Source organism: Denticeps clupeoides, chromosome 1 (assembly GCF_900700375.1).
Source record: "Denticeps clupeoides chromosome 1, fDenClu1.1, whole genome shotgun sequence".
Classification (NCBI taxonomy): Eukaryota; Metazoa; Chordata; class Actinopteri; order Clupeiformes; family Denticipitidae; genus Denticeps; species Denticeps clupeoides.
In genome coordinates, this window is record NC_041707.1 from 41685973 (window position 1) to 41701101 (window position 15129).

Below are 15129 nucleotides of genomic sequence, written 5' to 3' on the forward strand. Positions count from 1 at the left end.
CAGATGCCAAGCTTCTCACCCTGTGTCTAAGGGAGAGCCCAGACACCCTGCAGAGGAAGCTCATTTCAGTTGCTTGTCCCTTCGGTCAACACCCACAGCTTGTGACCATAGGTGAGGGTGGTAATGTGCATCAACTGGTAAATTGAGAGTCGCGCCTTTTGGCTCAGCTCCTTCTTCACACCTACAGACCGATACAAGTCCTGCATTACTGCGGATGCTGCCCAGATCTGCTCCATTCTACCCTCACTCGTGAACAAGGCCTCCTAGATATTTAAACTCCTCTACTTGGGGCAGGATCTCACTCCCAACCCTGAGTGTGCACTGCACATTTTTCTGGCTGAAGACCACGGCCTCGGATCTGGAGGCGCTGATTCTAATCCCAGACGCTTCACTTGGCTGCAAACCACTCCAGTGAGAGTTGTAGGTCGCAGCTAAATGAGGCCAACAAGACACCGGCATCTGTAAAATCCAGTGACCCAATCTTGAGTTGACCAAACTGGATCTCCTCAACACCCTGGATGTGCATAGGAACCATGTCCATAAAGTTTATTAACAGGATTAGTGACAAAGGGCAGACCAAGCTCTGATACCAGGAAGTGGTGGCCTAGCGGTTAAGGAAGCGGCCCTGTAATCAGAAGGTTGCCGGTTCGATTCCCGATCTGCCAAGGTGCCACTGAGGTGCTACTGAGCAAATCACCGTCCCCACACACTGCTCCCCGGGCGCTTGTCATGGCTGCCCACTGCTCACTCAGGGTGATGGGTTAAATGCAGAGGACAAATTTCACTGTGTGCATCGTGTGCTGTGCTGCTGTGTATCACATGTGACAATCACTTCACTTCACTTCACTTTTAGATGTACAGGGAGCAAACAGTCCTTAACAAGGAAATCGATACCCCATACTCCCCGAGTACCCCCCACAAAACTCCCAGAGGGACATGGTCAAATGCTCCAAGTCCACAAAGCACATGTAGACTGGTTGTGCTAACTCCAGGACCCTACTAAGGGTGTAGAGCTGGTCCAGGTGAAAACCACACTGCTCCTCTTGAATCTGAGGTTCAACTATCCGACGGACCCTTCTTTCCAGTACCCCTGAATTGACTTGTGTGTGAGATCCCTCTCTAATTGGAACACATTCTCTGCTCCCTCTTCTGAGGGGGACATAAAAGAACGAGGCCACTAGCCCGATTTGTCAATCCAATGGAAGGGTCCACCTCTATGTGCCCAGGCACAAGGTATGTTTGTGGAATTAAAGAGGTCTTCAACTTTTTCTCCCCACTGACCGTCAACATCCGGAGTTGAGGTCAGCAGAGATTCTACCTCCACACCCCCAGGATCTGCTTCTTCACCGGAAGGCATGTTTGTGGAATTAAGAAAGTACTCTCCCCAACGAACCACAACGTCATGAGATGAGGTCAGTGGTGCACCATCCCCATGGCTTTCCCCTCCTAAGGCGTTGGATGCCAGAATCTCTTCAAAGCCATATATAAGTAATTCTCTATGGCCACACTAAAATCCTCCCACCCTTTGAGTTTTTGCCTCATCAACCACAGAAGCTGCATTCTGCCCAGCTTGCTGGTACCCATCAACTGCCCCCAGAGCGCCACTGGGCAAAAGAGCTAGGTAGGAATCTTTCTTGAGCTTGATGGGATTCCTCACTGGCGGTGTCCACTAACGGGTCTGGGAGTTTCCACCACAACAGGCACAAACCACCTTACGGCCGCAGCTCAATTCAGCCGACTCAACAGTGGAGGCATGGCACGTAGTCCATTCATCTCAACACCAGGTAGCAGCTTTGCTGGAGGTGACAGGGGACTTGCCAGACGCTCCCAGGAGACCCTCACAGCGGCGTCCTCACAGGTGGTGATCAGTTGACAGCTCTGCCCCTCTCTTCACCCAAGTGTTCAAGACACGTGGCCGCAAATCTCACAAATCAACTGTGACCTATGGTATCCTGGATCCAGGTGCACATGTGGGGACCCTTATGTATGAACATGGTGTTCGTTATGGACAATCTGAGACGAGCACAGAAGTCCAATAACAAAACGCTACACTGGCTCAGATCGGCGGTGATTCATCCCATTCACGCCCTTCCAGGTCTCGCTGTCATTGCCCACATGAGCACTGAAGTCCCCAGCAGCTCACTAGTGCCCCTCCAGAGACCCCAAAAAGAGGGGGTGGTCCAAACTGGCACATAAGCGCAGACAACAGGACCTGTCCCCCCACCCGAAGGCAGAGGGAGGCTACCCTCTCGTCCACCACGGCACCCCACAACGTACAAGACGTGAGCCGGGGAGCAGTAAGTATGCCCACATCTGCTCGACCAGACTGGAAGAGAGTCCAGGCGCTCTCAAGGAGACCAATCCCAGAACCCAAACTGGGCGTCAAACGAGAAGAATTACACAATTTATCCAAAAGCTTCTCTTAACAAAGTCTTCTGCTGCTGCCCTTTAATCCCCAGAATTAGCAAACCTAAGATGCCGTGTGTCTGTGTTCAGCATGATGAACAGGGACTCTGGTGGGTGCTGTGCTGGGCTGAGGTTCTACCCCAAACCTACTGGACTCCTGTCTACTGTTGTCACCAAAGGTGTGTGTGTGTATTATAATTGGCCTGTGTTTGTGTATATCGCCTCACTTCTGTGTGTGTGTGTATTATAATTGGCCTGTGTTTGTGTATATCGCCTCACTTCTGTGTGTGTGTGTATTATAATTGGCCTGTGTTTGTGTATATCGCCTCACTTCTGTGTGTGTGTGTGTGTGTGTATTATAATTGGCCTGTTTGTGTATATCGCCTCACCTCTGTGTGTGTATGTATTATAATTGGCCTGTGTTTGTGTATATCGCATCACTTCTGTGTGTGTGTGTATTATAATTGGCCTGTGTTTGTGTATATCGCCTCACCTCTGTGTGTGTGTGTATTATAATTGGCCTGTGTTTGTGTATATCGCCTCACTTCTGTGTGTGTGTGTATTATAATTGGCCTGTTTGTGTATATCGCCTCACCTCTGTGTGTGTGTGTATTATAATTGGCCTGTGTTTGTGTATATCGCCTCACTTCTGTGTGTGTGTGTATTATAATTGGCCTGTGTTTGTGTATATCGCCTCACTTCTGTGTGTGTGTGTGTGTGTGTATTATAATTGGCCTGTTTGTGTATATCGCCTCACCTCTGTGTGTGTATGTATTATAATTGGCCTGTGTTTGTGTATATCGCATCACTTCTGTGTGTGTGTGTATTATAATTGGCCTGTGTTTGTGTATATCGCCTCACCTCTGTGTGTGTGTGTATTATAATTGGCCTGTGTTTGTGTATATCGCCTCACTTCTGTGTGTGTGTGTGTGTGTATTATAATTGGCCTGTTTGTGTATATCGCCTCACCTCTGTGTGTGTGTGTATTATAATTGGCCTGTTTGTGTATATCGCCTCACCTCTGTGTGTGTGTGTATTATAATTGGCCTGTGTTTGTGTATATCGCCTCACCTCTGTGTGTGTGTGCATTATAATTGGCCTGTGTTTGTGTATATCGCCTCACTTCTGTGTGTGTGTGTGTGTGTATTATAATTGGCCTGTTTGTGTATATCGCCTCACCTCTGTGTGTGTGTGTATTATAATTGGCCTGTGTTTGTGTATATCGCATCACTTCTGTGTGTGTGTGTATTATAATTGGCCTGTGTTTGTGTATATCGCCTCACTTCTGTGTGTGTGTGTGTGTGTATTATAATTGGCCTGTGTTTGTGTAAATCGGCTCACTTCTGTGTGTGTGTGTATTATAATTGGCCTGTGTTTGTGTATATCGCCTCACCTCTGTGTGTGTGTGTGTGTGTATTATAATTGGCCTGTGTTTGTGTATATCGCCTCACCTCTGTGTGTGTGTGTGTGTGTGTGTATTATAATTGGCCCGTGTTTGTGTATATCGCCTCACTTCTGTGTGTGTGTGTGTGTATGTGTATTATAATTGGCCCGTGTTTGTGTATATCGCCTCACCTCTGTGTGTGTGTGTGTGTGTGTGTGTGTGTATTATAAATGGCCTGTGTTTGTGTAAATCGGCTCACTTCTGTGTGTGTGTGTGTGTGTATTATAATTGGCCTGTGTTTGTGTATATCGCCTCACCTCTGTGTGTGTGTGTGTGTGTGTATTATAATTGGCCCGTGTTTGTGTATATCGCCTCACCTCTGTGTGTGTGTGTGTATTATAATTGGCCCGTGTTTGTGTATATCGCCTCACCTCTGTGTGTGTGTGTGTGTATTATAATTGGCCCGTGTTTGTGTATATCGCCTCACCTCTGTGTGTGTGTGTGTGTGTGTATTATAATTGGCCCGTGTTTGTGTATATCGCCTCACCTCTGTGTGTGTGTGTGTGTGTGTGTGTATTATAATTGGCCCGTGTTTGTGTATATCGCCTCACCTCTGTGTGTGTGTGTGTGTGTGTGTATTATAATTGGCCTGTGTTTGTGTATATCGCCTCACCTCTGTGTGTGTGTGTGTGTGTGTGTGTATTATAATTGGCCTGTGTTTGTGTATATCGCCTCACCTCTGTGTGTGTGTGTGTGTATTATAATTGGCCTGTGTTTGTGTATATCGCCTCACCTCTGTGTGTGTGTGTGTGTATTATAATTGGCCCGTGTTTGTGTATATCGCCTCACCTCTGTGTGTGTGTGTGTGTGTGTGTGTGTATTATAATTGGCCCGTGTTTGTGTATATCGCCTCACCTCTGTGTGTGTGTGTGTGTGTGTGTAGCGGTGATGGGTCTGCTCCTGTTCGGCGTGCTCTGGGCGGTGACGGGTCCGGAGTGTGTTCCGGGTGGGACCGTGTTTGGACTGGTGGTTCTGTTCCTGACTGCGGTGTGTGGAGGAAAGCTGGTCGCCCTGATCCAGCTGCCCCGCCTCCCAGCCCTCCCTGCACTGCTGGGTGAGTTTATCAGACTGTCCGCCACACCCTGTCAAGGTGTTTAAACGTGTGTGTGTGTGTGTGTGTGTGTGTTAGGGATGCTGCTGGCAGGTCTGCTGCTGCGTAACGTGCCGTACGTTTCCGACGCCGTTTATATCCAGCAGAAGTGGTCGTCGTCCATGAGAAACATCGCACTCGCCATCATCCTGACCCGCGCCGGCCTGGGACTGAACCCTGCGGTACGCCGCCGCCGTCTCTCCGGGTTCAGGTGACATTTTCACGACTCTCAGCTCTCGTAATGCGTGTGTGTGTGTGTGTGTGTGTGTGTGTGTGTGTGAGATGCAGGCTCTGCGGAGGTTGAAGGCTGTGTGTGTGAGGATGGCTGTTGGTCCCTGCATGGTGGAAGCCTGCACCGTTGCCGTGGTTTCACACTTCCTTCTGGGATTCCCCTGGATTTGGGCTTTCATGTTGGGGTAAAGACACACACACACACTCACACACACACACACACACACACACACAGCATGTACATCCACCCTCCAGTACATTCTACAGTACATACGGTACGTGTGTGCGTACAGGTTCGTTCTGGCCGCTGTCTCTCCTGCTGTGGTGGTTCCCTCCATGCTGCAGCTGCAGGGGGAGGGGCTTGGTGTGGAGAAGGGCGTGCCCACCTTGTTGATGGCCGCCGGCAGCTTTGATGACGTCCTCAGCATCACCTGCTTCACAACATGCCTGGGAGTGGCTTTTGGCATGGGTACACACACACACACACACACACACACACAAACGTAGACACACACACATGCAGTGCCACGGAGGCCAACGACAACCACTCACTTCACGTTCCAACTGGAAGAGCCAATAAAGAGTCGTATAAAAGGCCTCCAGTAGAACGGCTGAACTGGTAACTGGTTGGGTTCCTTGCTGACGTTCTAGGTTCCACGTGGGGGAACCTGCTGAAGGGAGCTGTGGAGGTTGTGGGTGGGATGTTGGTTGGAGCTGGACTGGGCATTTTCATCCACTTCTTCCCCAGTGAAGACCAGGTCTCTCTCTCTCTCTCACACACACACACACACACACACACACCTGTCACGTACAGTAAAGAGGTCCACTGTATGTGTGTGTGTGTGTGTAGGAGGGACTGGTTTTCCGACGCTCCTACCTGCTGCTGGGCTTCGGCGTCTTCGCCGTGTTCGGGAGTCATGCTGTGGGTCTGGGCGGGGCCGGAGGCTTGACCACACTCGTCCTGTCCTTCATCGCTGGACTCAGCTGGAAGAGCGGAAAGGTGTGTGTGTGTGTGCATGATCACTGGGTAAAATACATTTTTATATCAATTTTAAATAAATCGACAGGCTTGTGATTTCTAGGTGGCAGTTGCAGGAATAGTGGGTGTGGCCTGGGACATTTTCCAGCCCCTCCTCTTTGGCCTGATTGGAGCAGAAATCACTGTCACCACCCTTGAACCGCACACAGTGGGTGAGCGTCACCGTTGCCGTTGTCAGCAGGCGGCGTGTTGTGATGGTGTGACGTGTGACGGCGTGTGTGTGATGGTGCAGGTCTGGGCGTCGCCACCCTCGCCGTGGGCGTGGTCATCAGGGTTCTCACCACGTTCTGCATGGTTCTGTTTGCTGGGTTCAACCTGAAGGAAAAAATCTTCATCTCCCTCGCATGGATGCCCAAAGCTACTGTACAGGTACACACACACACACACACACACACACACAGTCTCTCTCTCTCTCACGTGTGTGTGTGTGTGCAGGCCGCCATCGGCTCCACGGCGCTGGACATGTCTCGCTCGGTGGGTGACGCCCAGATGGAGGCGTGGGCTCTGGTGGTTTTGACCGTCGCTGTCCTGTCCATCATCATCACCGCGCCAACCGGAGCCATCGCCATCGGTGTCAGCGGACCACACCTGTTACAGAGATACACGCCCATTATAGACACGCCCACCACAGGTAACACACACACACACACACTACACCAACACACTCCGAGAAACTGCGTGTGTAATTTCTGTTCATTCCTACTAGCAGGGAAACCCGACGCAACTGCTGACCCTGAAGAGGTCACATGTGAGAGCAAACTGTGATCATCATCATCATCATCATCATCATCATCATGTAACAGTGTGTGCTTTATGTAAATAAAGGATTTCTGGTTGGTGGGAGAACATTTCATCTGAACCTGAGATCATGTAGCTGGACCCAGATGTTCTCAAGAATTTCATTTCTCTTGTCATGGTTTGTGGGCGGGACCTTATCTGTCTGGTGTTATGGCAACGGGGTCAGGAGTGTCTGTAAATGTACACACACACACACACACGTGTTGCACAACTCGGTCATTGGAGGGAGTGAAGATCTTCTCCTCCTCCTCCGCGTCACTCCGTATTCTGTTGTCCTGTTTCTCCTGTTAGCGCTTGTTGGGATGATGACCATGATGATGGAGCTCTTCATCTCGGCCGGAGTCCTCATATTTCCCTTCACTTCATGAAAGTTCCTCTGTGCATCATTTTATTCACATTCACTAAAACGCAGAGTATTTGAGGTTGAAGTTTATTGTCATATGTCCAAAGTACAGCGTACGGAGCACAATGAAGTTCTTACTTGAAACCCCTCCCACGTAGACAGAACATAGAACATGATGCATAGAGGACATAGAAGACAAAGTGCAGCAGCAATAAATAATAAGTCACAGAAGGGTGAATATATCTAAGTTGCATAAGAAAGTGATTGTGCGTAATTTAAGTGCGTACTATGTGTTGTATAGCCTGATGGCTGCTGGAGTAGAAAGTGTTCCTGAATCGTGATGTGTCCTGTAAAAAGTGACAGTGCAGGGTGGCTGGGGTCCTTCGCGTGGTGTAAATGTCCGTTATTGCTGGGAGTGGTGTGCCTGTGGTCCTCTGCAGAGCTTTCTTGTCCTGAGCAGTACAACTGCCGTACCAGGACGCGATACTGCCCGTGAGGATGGACTCCACAGCGCACCTGTAGAAGCTGGTGAGGACAGAGGTGGATACCCCAGCCTTCTTTAGGCTTCTGAGGAAGTGGAGTAGTTGGTGGGCTTTTTTGGTGACCGCTGCTGTGTGTTCTGAGGACTTGAGGTCGGAACTGAGGGTGACCCCAAGGAGCCTGAAGCTGCTGACCCTCTCCAGAGCACCTCCTCCGATGTAGATGGGAAGATGAGCTGTATCCTGCCTCCTAAAATCCAAAACCATCTGCCAAGAGTCTCACCTCCTCTCTGTAGGCCGTCTTGTTGCTGATCAGGCCTACAACGGTGGTATCATCAGCAAACTTGATGATGGTGTTGGAGCTGTGTCTGGACACACAGGGAGTACAGCATTGGGCTCAGAACACTTCCCTGCGGCGTGCCAGTGTTGAGGATCATTGTGGTGGAGGTGTTCTTGCCGATCCTCACATGCTGCGGTCTGTTGGTGAGAAAGTCCAGAACCCAGTTGCACAGAGTAGAACTGAGTCCCAGCGCCCGCAGCTTCTGGATCAGCTTGGAGGGGATGACTGTGTTGAATGCAGAGCTGAAATCTACAAACAACAGTCTAGCGTAGCAGTTCTTGTTGACCAGGTGAGCCAGGGTGGTGTGGACGGTCTGTGAAATGGCGTCTTCTGTGGATCTATTGTGACGATGTGCAAGTTGAAGTGGGTCTAGATTGGTAGGAATGGAGCTCAAAATGTGCCCCATTACCAGCCTTTCAAAGCACTTCATGGTGATGGAGGTTAGTGCAACAGTCGTTGAGGCAGCTGGCTTTGTTCTTTTCGGGAACTGGGACAATGGTGGGGTTTTTGAAGCAGATGGGGACAGTTGAGCTCTGCAGTGAGGTGTTAAAGATGTCAGTAAAGACAGCAGACAGCTGCTCACTGCACACCTTCAATACTGGACCCGGCGGCCTTGCGGATGTTCACTCTGCTGAAGCAGCTCCTCACGTCCACGACAGCTCTGCTGGAGAGTTAGCGAGCTCGAAGCGTGCATAGAATGCGTTCAGTTCGCCAGGGAGTGATGGGCTGGCGGAATGGAGTGACACTGAACTGGGAGTTTAGCGTGATCCGGGCGTGGCAGAGAGCGACAGGCACCCCGATGTTCCGTGTAGCAGTGGTCGAGCGTGCCGTGGGACCGGAGACGTGCTGGTGATACTTCGGGTAAACGTTCTTGAAATTCGCCCAGAGATGAAGAACGTTCTCATGGCTGGAGATCAGCTGGAAGAGAAACTCTCTCGCCACTTTATCAGCAGGTACTCGAGGTCCGGGGTGCAGTTACGTGAAATCATTTCCACGTTCGCGCACCACGAGTTGTTTCTTCCCCGACATCTCGGTCCGATCAGCCCGGTGGACTGTGAACCCCTCCGGTTGGACTGCATGGTCTGGGATGCTCTCGGTCAGCCATGTCTCCGTGAGACACAGAACACAGCAGTTCCTCAGCTCTCTATGACATAGAAGTCGTCCCCTGAGGTCGTCCAATTTGTTGTCCAAGGACTGGACGTTTGCCAGGAAAACGGTTGGCATCGGTGGTCGTAGTCTGCGGCGTTTCGCTCTGACTTGCGCCCCAGCCCTTCGGCTCCGTCTCCGATGTTCTCAGGGGTGAGTAGCGAGGTCACCTCAGGGTCTAAAACTGCAGTTTTTGTCTGTCGTACTCGTTGGCTGCAAATTAGACATTACAAACAAGACAATAGACGCACAACAACAAAATCTACGAGGAGCGGTATTCAACACGTTGCCACTCTACGGCGCCGTGAAGGTACGAATGTGCACTAATAGTAAAATACAGTAAAGGTGAAGGTGCTCCCTGAATGACCTCTGACCACTTGCGCCCCCGAATGACCTCCTGTGCAGGTGTCTTACATTCAGAAAAGGGCGGTTCTAACGCTTTGGGGGTGTGGCCCAATGCCTTCGAGTCGATGCTTGTCGACGGCGTTCAGGCTCCTCCCAGTTGCGCCCCACCCAGCCTGGCTAAAGGTCCCCACTGAACATCCCGCCCTCCCACATCAGCCCACTAGTCACCATTCACCTGACCAATCAGAGAGCTCCAGGAGGACAGGCTGGAGCGAAGTGTCACCAAGGATAGAGACAATACATGTGACGTGAAATTTACTTTTTGCAGTGCTTTGTGGGTAATTTGTAATACAATCACCATATTCAGATTTGGCTCCACCCCCAGAATACACAAGAATGTAGCCATTTACGCACTTTTACGTCAACGTCCTCTTCAAACAGCATCTTATAATGCAAATAGCTAAGATGTTTACTTACTGACACCCCTGCTGTTCAATCTCAGAACTACAACACACACACACACACACACACACACACACTTCTCTCCCGTTCCTGCTTCATCTACTACTAGTAAAAAAAATGACAACTCCACCATGTTCGCGGTGAAACTTTAACCGTTGAGGAAATTTAAGGAAAACGCTAAACAGAACATTGAGGAGCGTCGAGCTCAGGGCTGCTCGTCCCCGGATGAAGACGTCGGTGCGCAGGCCTTCGTCCCCTCACACCCAGAAACAAGCAGCATGAAGGCCAGGGGCTCATTAAGGCACCATTATGCTTTTATTAACTAACTTGTGTCTCTCTCTCACACACACACACACAAAAAATGTCTCTCAGAGCTCAATACTGCCCCTATCTGCTGGGATGTAAACAGCATGTCTCTCTCACACACTCACACACAAACAACAAAAAAAAAATGGTGGTAGTAGCCTACTGGGTAACACACCAGAAGACCCAGGTTCAAATCCCACTTAATACTATTGTGTCCCTGAGTAGGACACTTAACCCTGAGTGTCTCCAGGGAGACTGTCCCTGTAACTACTGATTGTAAGTTGCTCTGGATAAGAGTGTCTGATAAATGCTGTAAATGTAAAATGTAAATTTACCAAACGTCTCTCCGAGCTCAATACTGCCTCCTATCTGCCGGAATGTAAACAGCAGGTCTTACACGTCACACCTTTAAGTTGTGTCTCTCTCTCACACACACACACACACACAAATAGTATCACCTTAATATCACCTTACTGTCTAAATTCGAGTTTCTGCAAGTCTGTAGTTCATTTTTTACACTTTACAAGCTCTGTTGCACTACTTTGTTCACATTGTTTACGTGGTTTGCACTCTCCACCATGTGCCCTTATTTGTATATTGTGTTTTTAAATGTTATATATTATGCTTATTTTTATACTCTTGTATTTAATGTTACTTGTAAGCACCATGGGTCTGAGAGTAACGCAATTTCAATTCTCTGTATGTCCTGTACATGTGGCAGAATTGACAATAAAGTTGACTTGACTTTGACTTTGATTTGTCAGGCTAATGCAATATGTTAATGCAATATGTATGTAATATTTTACTGAGAATAAATAATCCTAATTTACACCCTGGAGACGTGTGTTTTATTACGTTCAATCCTGTACTTGCCCTCTGCTCTTGTCAAAATTAATTTGAGTTTTGTAATGGCTTGTTAACCACTGGTCTCCATTTCAACGCTGTTTCCCCTGTTGTTCATCAGAACGGGTGGATTTGAACCGCCTCTGCTGTTCAGGCACGTCCCAGGTCGCAGCCACAGGCCTTTAAAATGAGCGGCGTGCAGGAACCAACCGTGAACGTAAACCAGGAATCATCAGACAAACCACATTCACATTTACAGCATTTACCAGACGCCCTTATCCAGAGCGACTTACAGTCCGTAGTTACAGGGACAGTCCCCCCCTGGAGACACTCAGGGTTAAGTATCTTGCTCAGGGAGATGATGGTAGTAAGTGGGGGTTGAACCTGGGTCTTCTGGTTCATACGTGAGTGTGTTACCTGCTAGGCTACCACCACCCTACCAGGACAGGACAGGACAGGACAGGCAATTGTGGAGCATCTGATGAATAAATTATTTCAGTGTCTCCTGGGGGACTGTCCCTGCAACCAATCTGCTCCCCACATGTAATGATGTGTTATTAACACAACTGCAGACGTTCAAGCCAGAAACCGCACGTCACTGCTCATCAAGACCACAGACCCAGAGCTGCAGATCCCTACATGTTACAAGGACAGTGAGACGGAGGCGGGACCACGATGACCCCCAGCGCAGTGCTCGGCATCAGTTCACCACTCACGAGTGCTGGGGGTCATCGTGGTCCCGCCTCCATCTCACTGTCCTTGTAACATACAGGGATCTGTGCAGGGATCAAACTGGTGTAAATCAGCCATGAGACAGAAGTGACCTGCAGCTCGCTGTGTGGCGGCTTCTGTCACGGCGGCAGGATGAAGTATCTGAGATTGCTTGTGTGTGTTTGGTCTCTCCTCATTCAGCCCTCAGTGAGTTTCTCTTCTCAGTTCTTCATGTTGTTATTACTGATCACAACTGTGTTCTATATTACTGACGCTGTCATTTCTGAACGGAGGATGAGAGTCGCTGTGAAAAACATTTTGAGTGTGAGGTGAGTCAAGTCTCTCCAGAGATAGTTGGTGGTAGTCGCATGTTATGGTTGGTGTAAGCGCTGTGGTTTGTACAGTCTGGTGTAAGTTGCATGTTATGGTTGGTGTAAGCGCCATGGTTTGTATTAACGGGTGCTAGTCGCATGTTATGATTGGTGTAAGTCGCATGTTATGGTTGGTGTAAGTCGCATGTTATGGTTGGTGTAAGTCGCATGTTATGGTTGGTGTAAGAGGCGTGGTTTGTATTAACGGGTGCTAGTCGCATGTTATGATTGGTGTAAGTCGCATGTTATGATTGGTGTAAGTCGCATGTTATGGTTGGTGTAAGTCGCATGTTATGGTTGGTGTAAGAGGCGTGGTTTGTATTAACGGGTGCTAGTCGCATGTTATGGTTGGTGTAAGTCGCATGTTATGGTTGGTGTAAGCATCGTGGTTTGTATTAACGGGTGCTAGTCGCATGTTATGGTTGGTGTAAGTTGCTTGTTATGGTTGGTGTAAGTCGCATGTTATGGTTGGTGTAAGCCGCATGTTACAGTTGGCATAAGAGGCGTGGTTTGTATTAACGGGTGCTAGTCGCATGTTATGGTTGGTGTAAGTCGCATGTTATGGTTGGTGTAAGCATCGTGGTTTGTATTAACGGGTGCTAGTCGCATGTTATGGTTGGTGTAAGTTGCTTGTTATGGTTGGTGTAAGTCGCATGTTATGGTTGGTGTAAGCCGCATGTTACAGTTGGCATAAGAGGCGTGGTTTGTATTAACGGGTGCTAGTCGCATGTTATGGTTGGTGTAAGTCGCATGTTATGGTTGGTGTAAGCATCGTGGTTTGTATTAACGGGTGCTAGTCGCATGTTATGGTTGGTGTAAGTTGCTTGTTATGGTTGGTGTAAGTCGCATGTTATGGTTGGTGTAAGCCGCATGTTACAGTTGGCATAAGAGGCGTGGTTTGTATTAACGGGTGCTAGTCGCATGTTATGGTTGGTGTAAGTTGCTTGTTATGGTTGGTGTAAGTCGCATGTTATGGTTGGTGCTAGTCACATGTTATGGTTGGTGTTAAGTATAGGCTGTGTGGTTTGCATGTTTTGTGGTATATGTTGTATGGTTGTTGTAGGGTAAATAGTGTAAATCATTATGAGCAAGGTATGTTTCATGTTGTAGGTGTCTGCTGTCTACTCCTATGGATTCTCCCCAGTGATGGTGAGTGTGTGACGTTATAGCTGCTCCACTTTCGTGTTCAAGTTGATTTTATTGTTATTTCAGCTACACACGTGTTAGAAGGTGGAACATTTAACAAAATAACATGACTGAAGAGTTCATGTGTGGGGTGTGTGGAGTCCTTCACAATGCTGGTGGCTTTCCGTATGCATTGTGTGGTAAATGTCCGTTATGGAGGGAAGTGAGACTCCTTCTTCTCAGCTGTCCTCACTATCCGCTGTAGGTTCTTGCGGTCTGATACAGTGCAGTTCCCAAACCAGACAGTGATGCAGCTGGTCAGAATGCTCTCAATTGTCCCTTCAATGGGGCAGTGGTGGCCTAGCGGTTAAGGAAGCGGCCCTGTAATCAGAAGGTTGCCGGTTCGAATCCCGATCCGCCAAGGTGCCACTGAGCAAAGCACCGTCCCCACACACTGCTCCCCGGGCGCCTGTCATGGTGCCCACTGCTCACTCAGGGTAATGGGTTAAATGCAGAGGGCAAATTTCACTGTGTGCATCGTGTGCTGTGCTGCTGTGTATCACATGTGACAATCACTACACTTTAACTTTATAGAAGGTGGTGAGGGCGGGTGGTGGGAGATGGGCTTTCCTCAGCCTCCGCAGGAAGTAAAGAGGTTTTGGTTGTTGAGCTGGTGTTGAGATTCCAGGAGAGGAACTTTGTGTTCTTGCCTGAACTGTGTTTCGTGTGCCAGGTGTCCGTCTACGACCCGCTCAGCCGTACAAGGATCTACCCACTTATGGTGAGTGTGTGAGGACGTGTGTGTTGTAATTCACAGTGTGTGTATCTGGCGTGTGAATTGTCTCTGTGTGTGTTTCTCTCTGCAGGCTCAGCGCTGGTTTCTGTATCATGTGAGAACATCCTTTTCATTCTGTGTGTTCATTGCAGTCCGGTCTGTGTGTGTCCGGACAAACTAAAGTCTGTGAACACACTAACTGAGTGTATGTGTGTATGATAACAGTACATCAGAATAAACATTAGAAGATGCCCACCTCCAACACCTCCTGCACCTCCAACACCTCCTGCGCCTCCAACATGTTCTCCACCTCCAACTATTACATCTACTTCAACTCCAATTACGACCACCAGATCTACACCTCCTACGACATCTACAAGTCCAACTACGACCCCTAGATCCACAACTCCAACATCTGCAAGTCCAACTACGACCCCTAGATCCACAACTCCAACATCTGCAAGTCCAACTACGACCCCTAGATCCACAACTCCAACCACGACATCTACAAGTCCAACTACGACCGCTAGATCCACAGCTCCAACTGTAAAACCCAGCCCAACTCCAGGGCGTGGTGATAATGATGTGTGAGCCACTTCCTGAATTGGAGGTGCCGCATCTGTGGAGAAACACATGCCTGTGGTTGATGTCAGATGATTTGTGTCTTTATTTTGTTTGCAATTATGTGTCATCAACATAGCTGCAGATATTAAAGTCTGACCATAAAACCCACCTCATCTCCAAATTACCTTCAGAGGGTCTCAACCCTCTCAAACTTCAAAATAGTCATGCTGAGGTTCTCATCTTTTGCTCGCATTTGATATTTGTGATGTTGTGTGGAGATTTTTCATAGTGGAAGATTATTCCTACATTCA

At 48.8% G+C, this 15129-nt stretch overlaps 2 protein-coding genes across 4 annotated transcripts in view; both read left to right on the plus strand.

Annotated features, from left to right (window-relative positions):
• Positions 1 to 7069, plus strand: part of LOC114790295 (sodium/hydrogen exchanger 9B2) — an 8110-nt gene extending 1041 nt beyond the window's left edge. For 2 of the 3 annotated variants that reach the window (XM_028980264.1, XM_028980246.1), the window contains exons 2-12: positions 2497 to 2585; positions 4734 to 4904; positions 4980 to 5122; positions 5229 to 5356; positions 5465 to 5640; positions 5823 to 5929; positions 6022 to 6171; positions 6254 to 6362; positions 6443 to 6579; positions 6646 to 6841; positions 6917 to 7069. In XM_028980264.1, coding sequence (XP_028836097.1) covers positions 2498 to 2585; positions 4734 to 4904; positions 4980 to 5122; positions 5229 to 5356; positions 5465 to 5640; positions 5823 to 5929; positions 6022 to 6171; positions 6254 to 6362; positions 6443 to 6579; positions 6646 to 6841; positions 6917 to 6975 — 1464 coding nt within the window. In that variant the 5' untranslated portion in view covers position 2497 and the 3' untranslated portion in view covers positions 6976 to 7069. The remainder of the gene's footprint in view (positions 1 to 2496; positions 2586 to 4733; positions 4905 to 4979; positions 5123 to 5228; positions 5357 to 5464; positions 5641 to 5822; positions 5930 to 6021; positions 6172 to 6253; positions 6363 to 6442; positions 6580 to 6645; positions 6842 to 6916) is intronic. The other variant, XM_028980255.1, reaches the window with a different exon arrangement.
• A 4936-nt stretch (positions 7070 to 12005) lies between these two features.
• LOC114790489 (cell wall protein DAN4-like) lies at positions 12006 to 14981 on the plus strand. The gene is made up of 6 exons (XM_028980597.1): positions 12006 to 12190; positions 12277 to 12312; positions 13465 to 13503; positions 14213 to 14260; positions 14346 to 14369; positions 14480 to 14981. Exons 1-6 carry the CDS (start codon positions 12137 to 12139, stop codon positions 14843 to 14845), a joined length of 567 nt encoding a protein of 188 aa, XP_028836430.1. The 5' UTR covers positions 12006 to 12136; the 3' UTR covers positions 14846 to 14981.
• Positions 14982 to 15129: the final 148 nt, after the last annotated feature.

Bases quoted from the DNA above. Each gene is read 5' to 3' on its own strand.
- LOC114790489 (XM_028980597.1), top strand. From the start codon at position 12,137: ATGAAGTATCTGAGATTGCTTGTGTGTGTTTGGTCTCTCCTCATTCAG. The intron at 12,191-12,276 runs GTGAGTTTCTCT...TTCTGAACGGAG, and splicing joins CTCTCCTCATTCAGCCCTCA to GATGAGAGTCGCTGTGAAAA. The intron at 14,370-14,479 runs GTGAGAACATCC...GTATGATAACAG, and splicing joins AGCGCTGGTTTCTGTATCAT to TACATCAGAATAAACATTAG.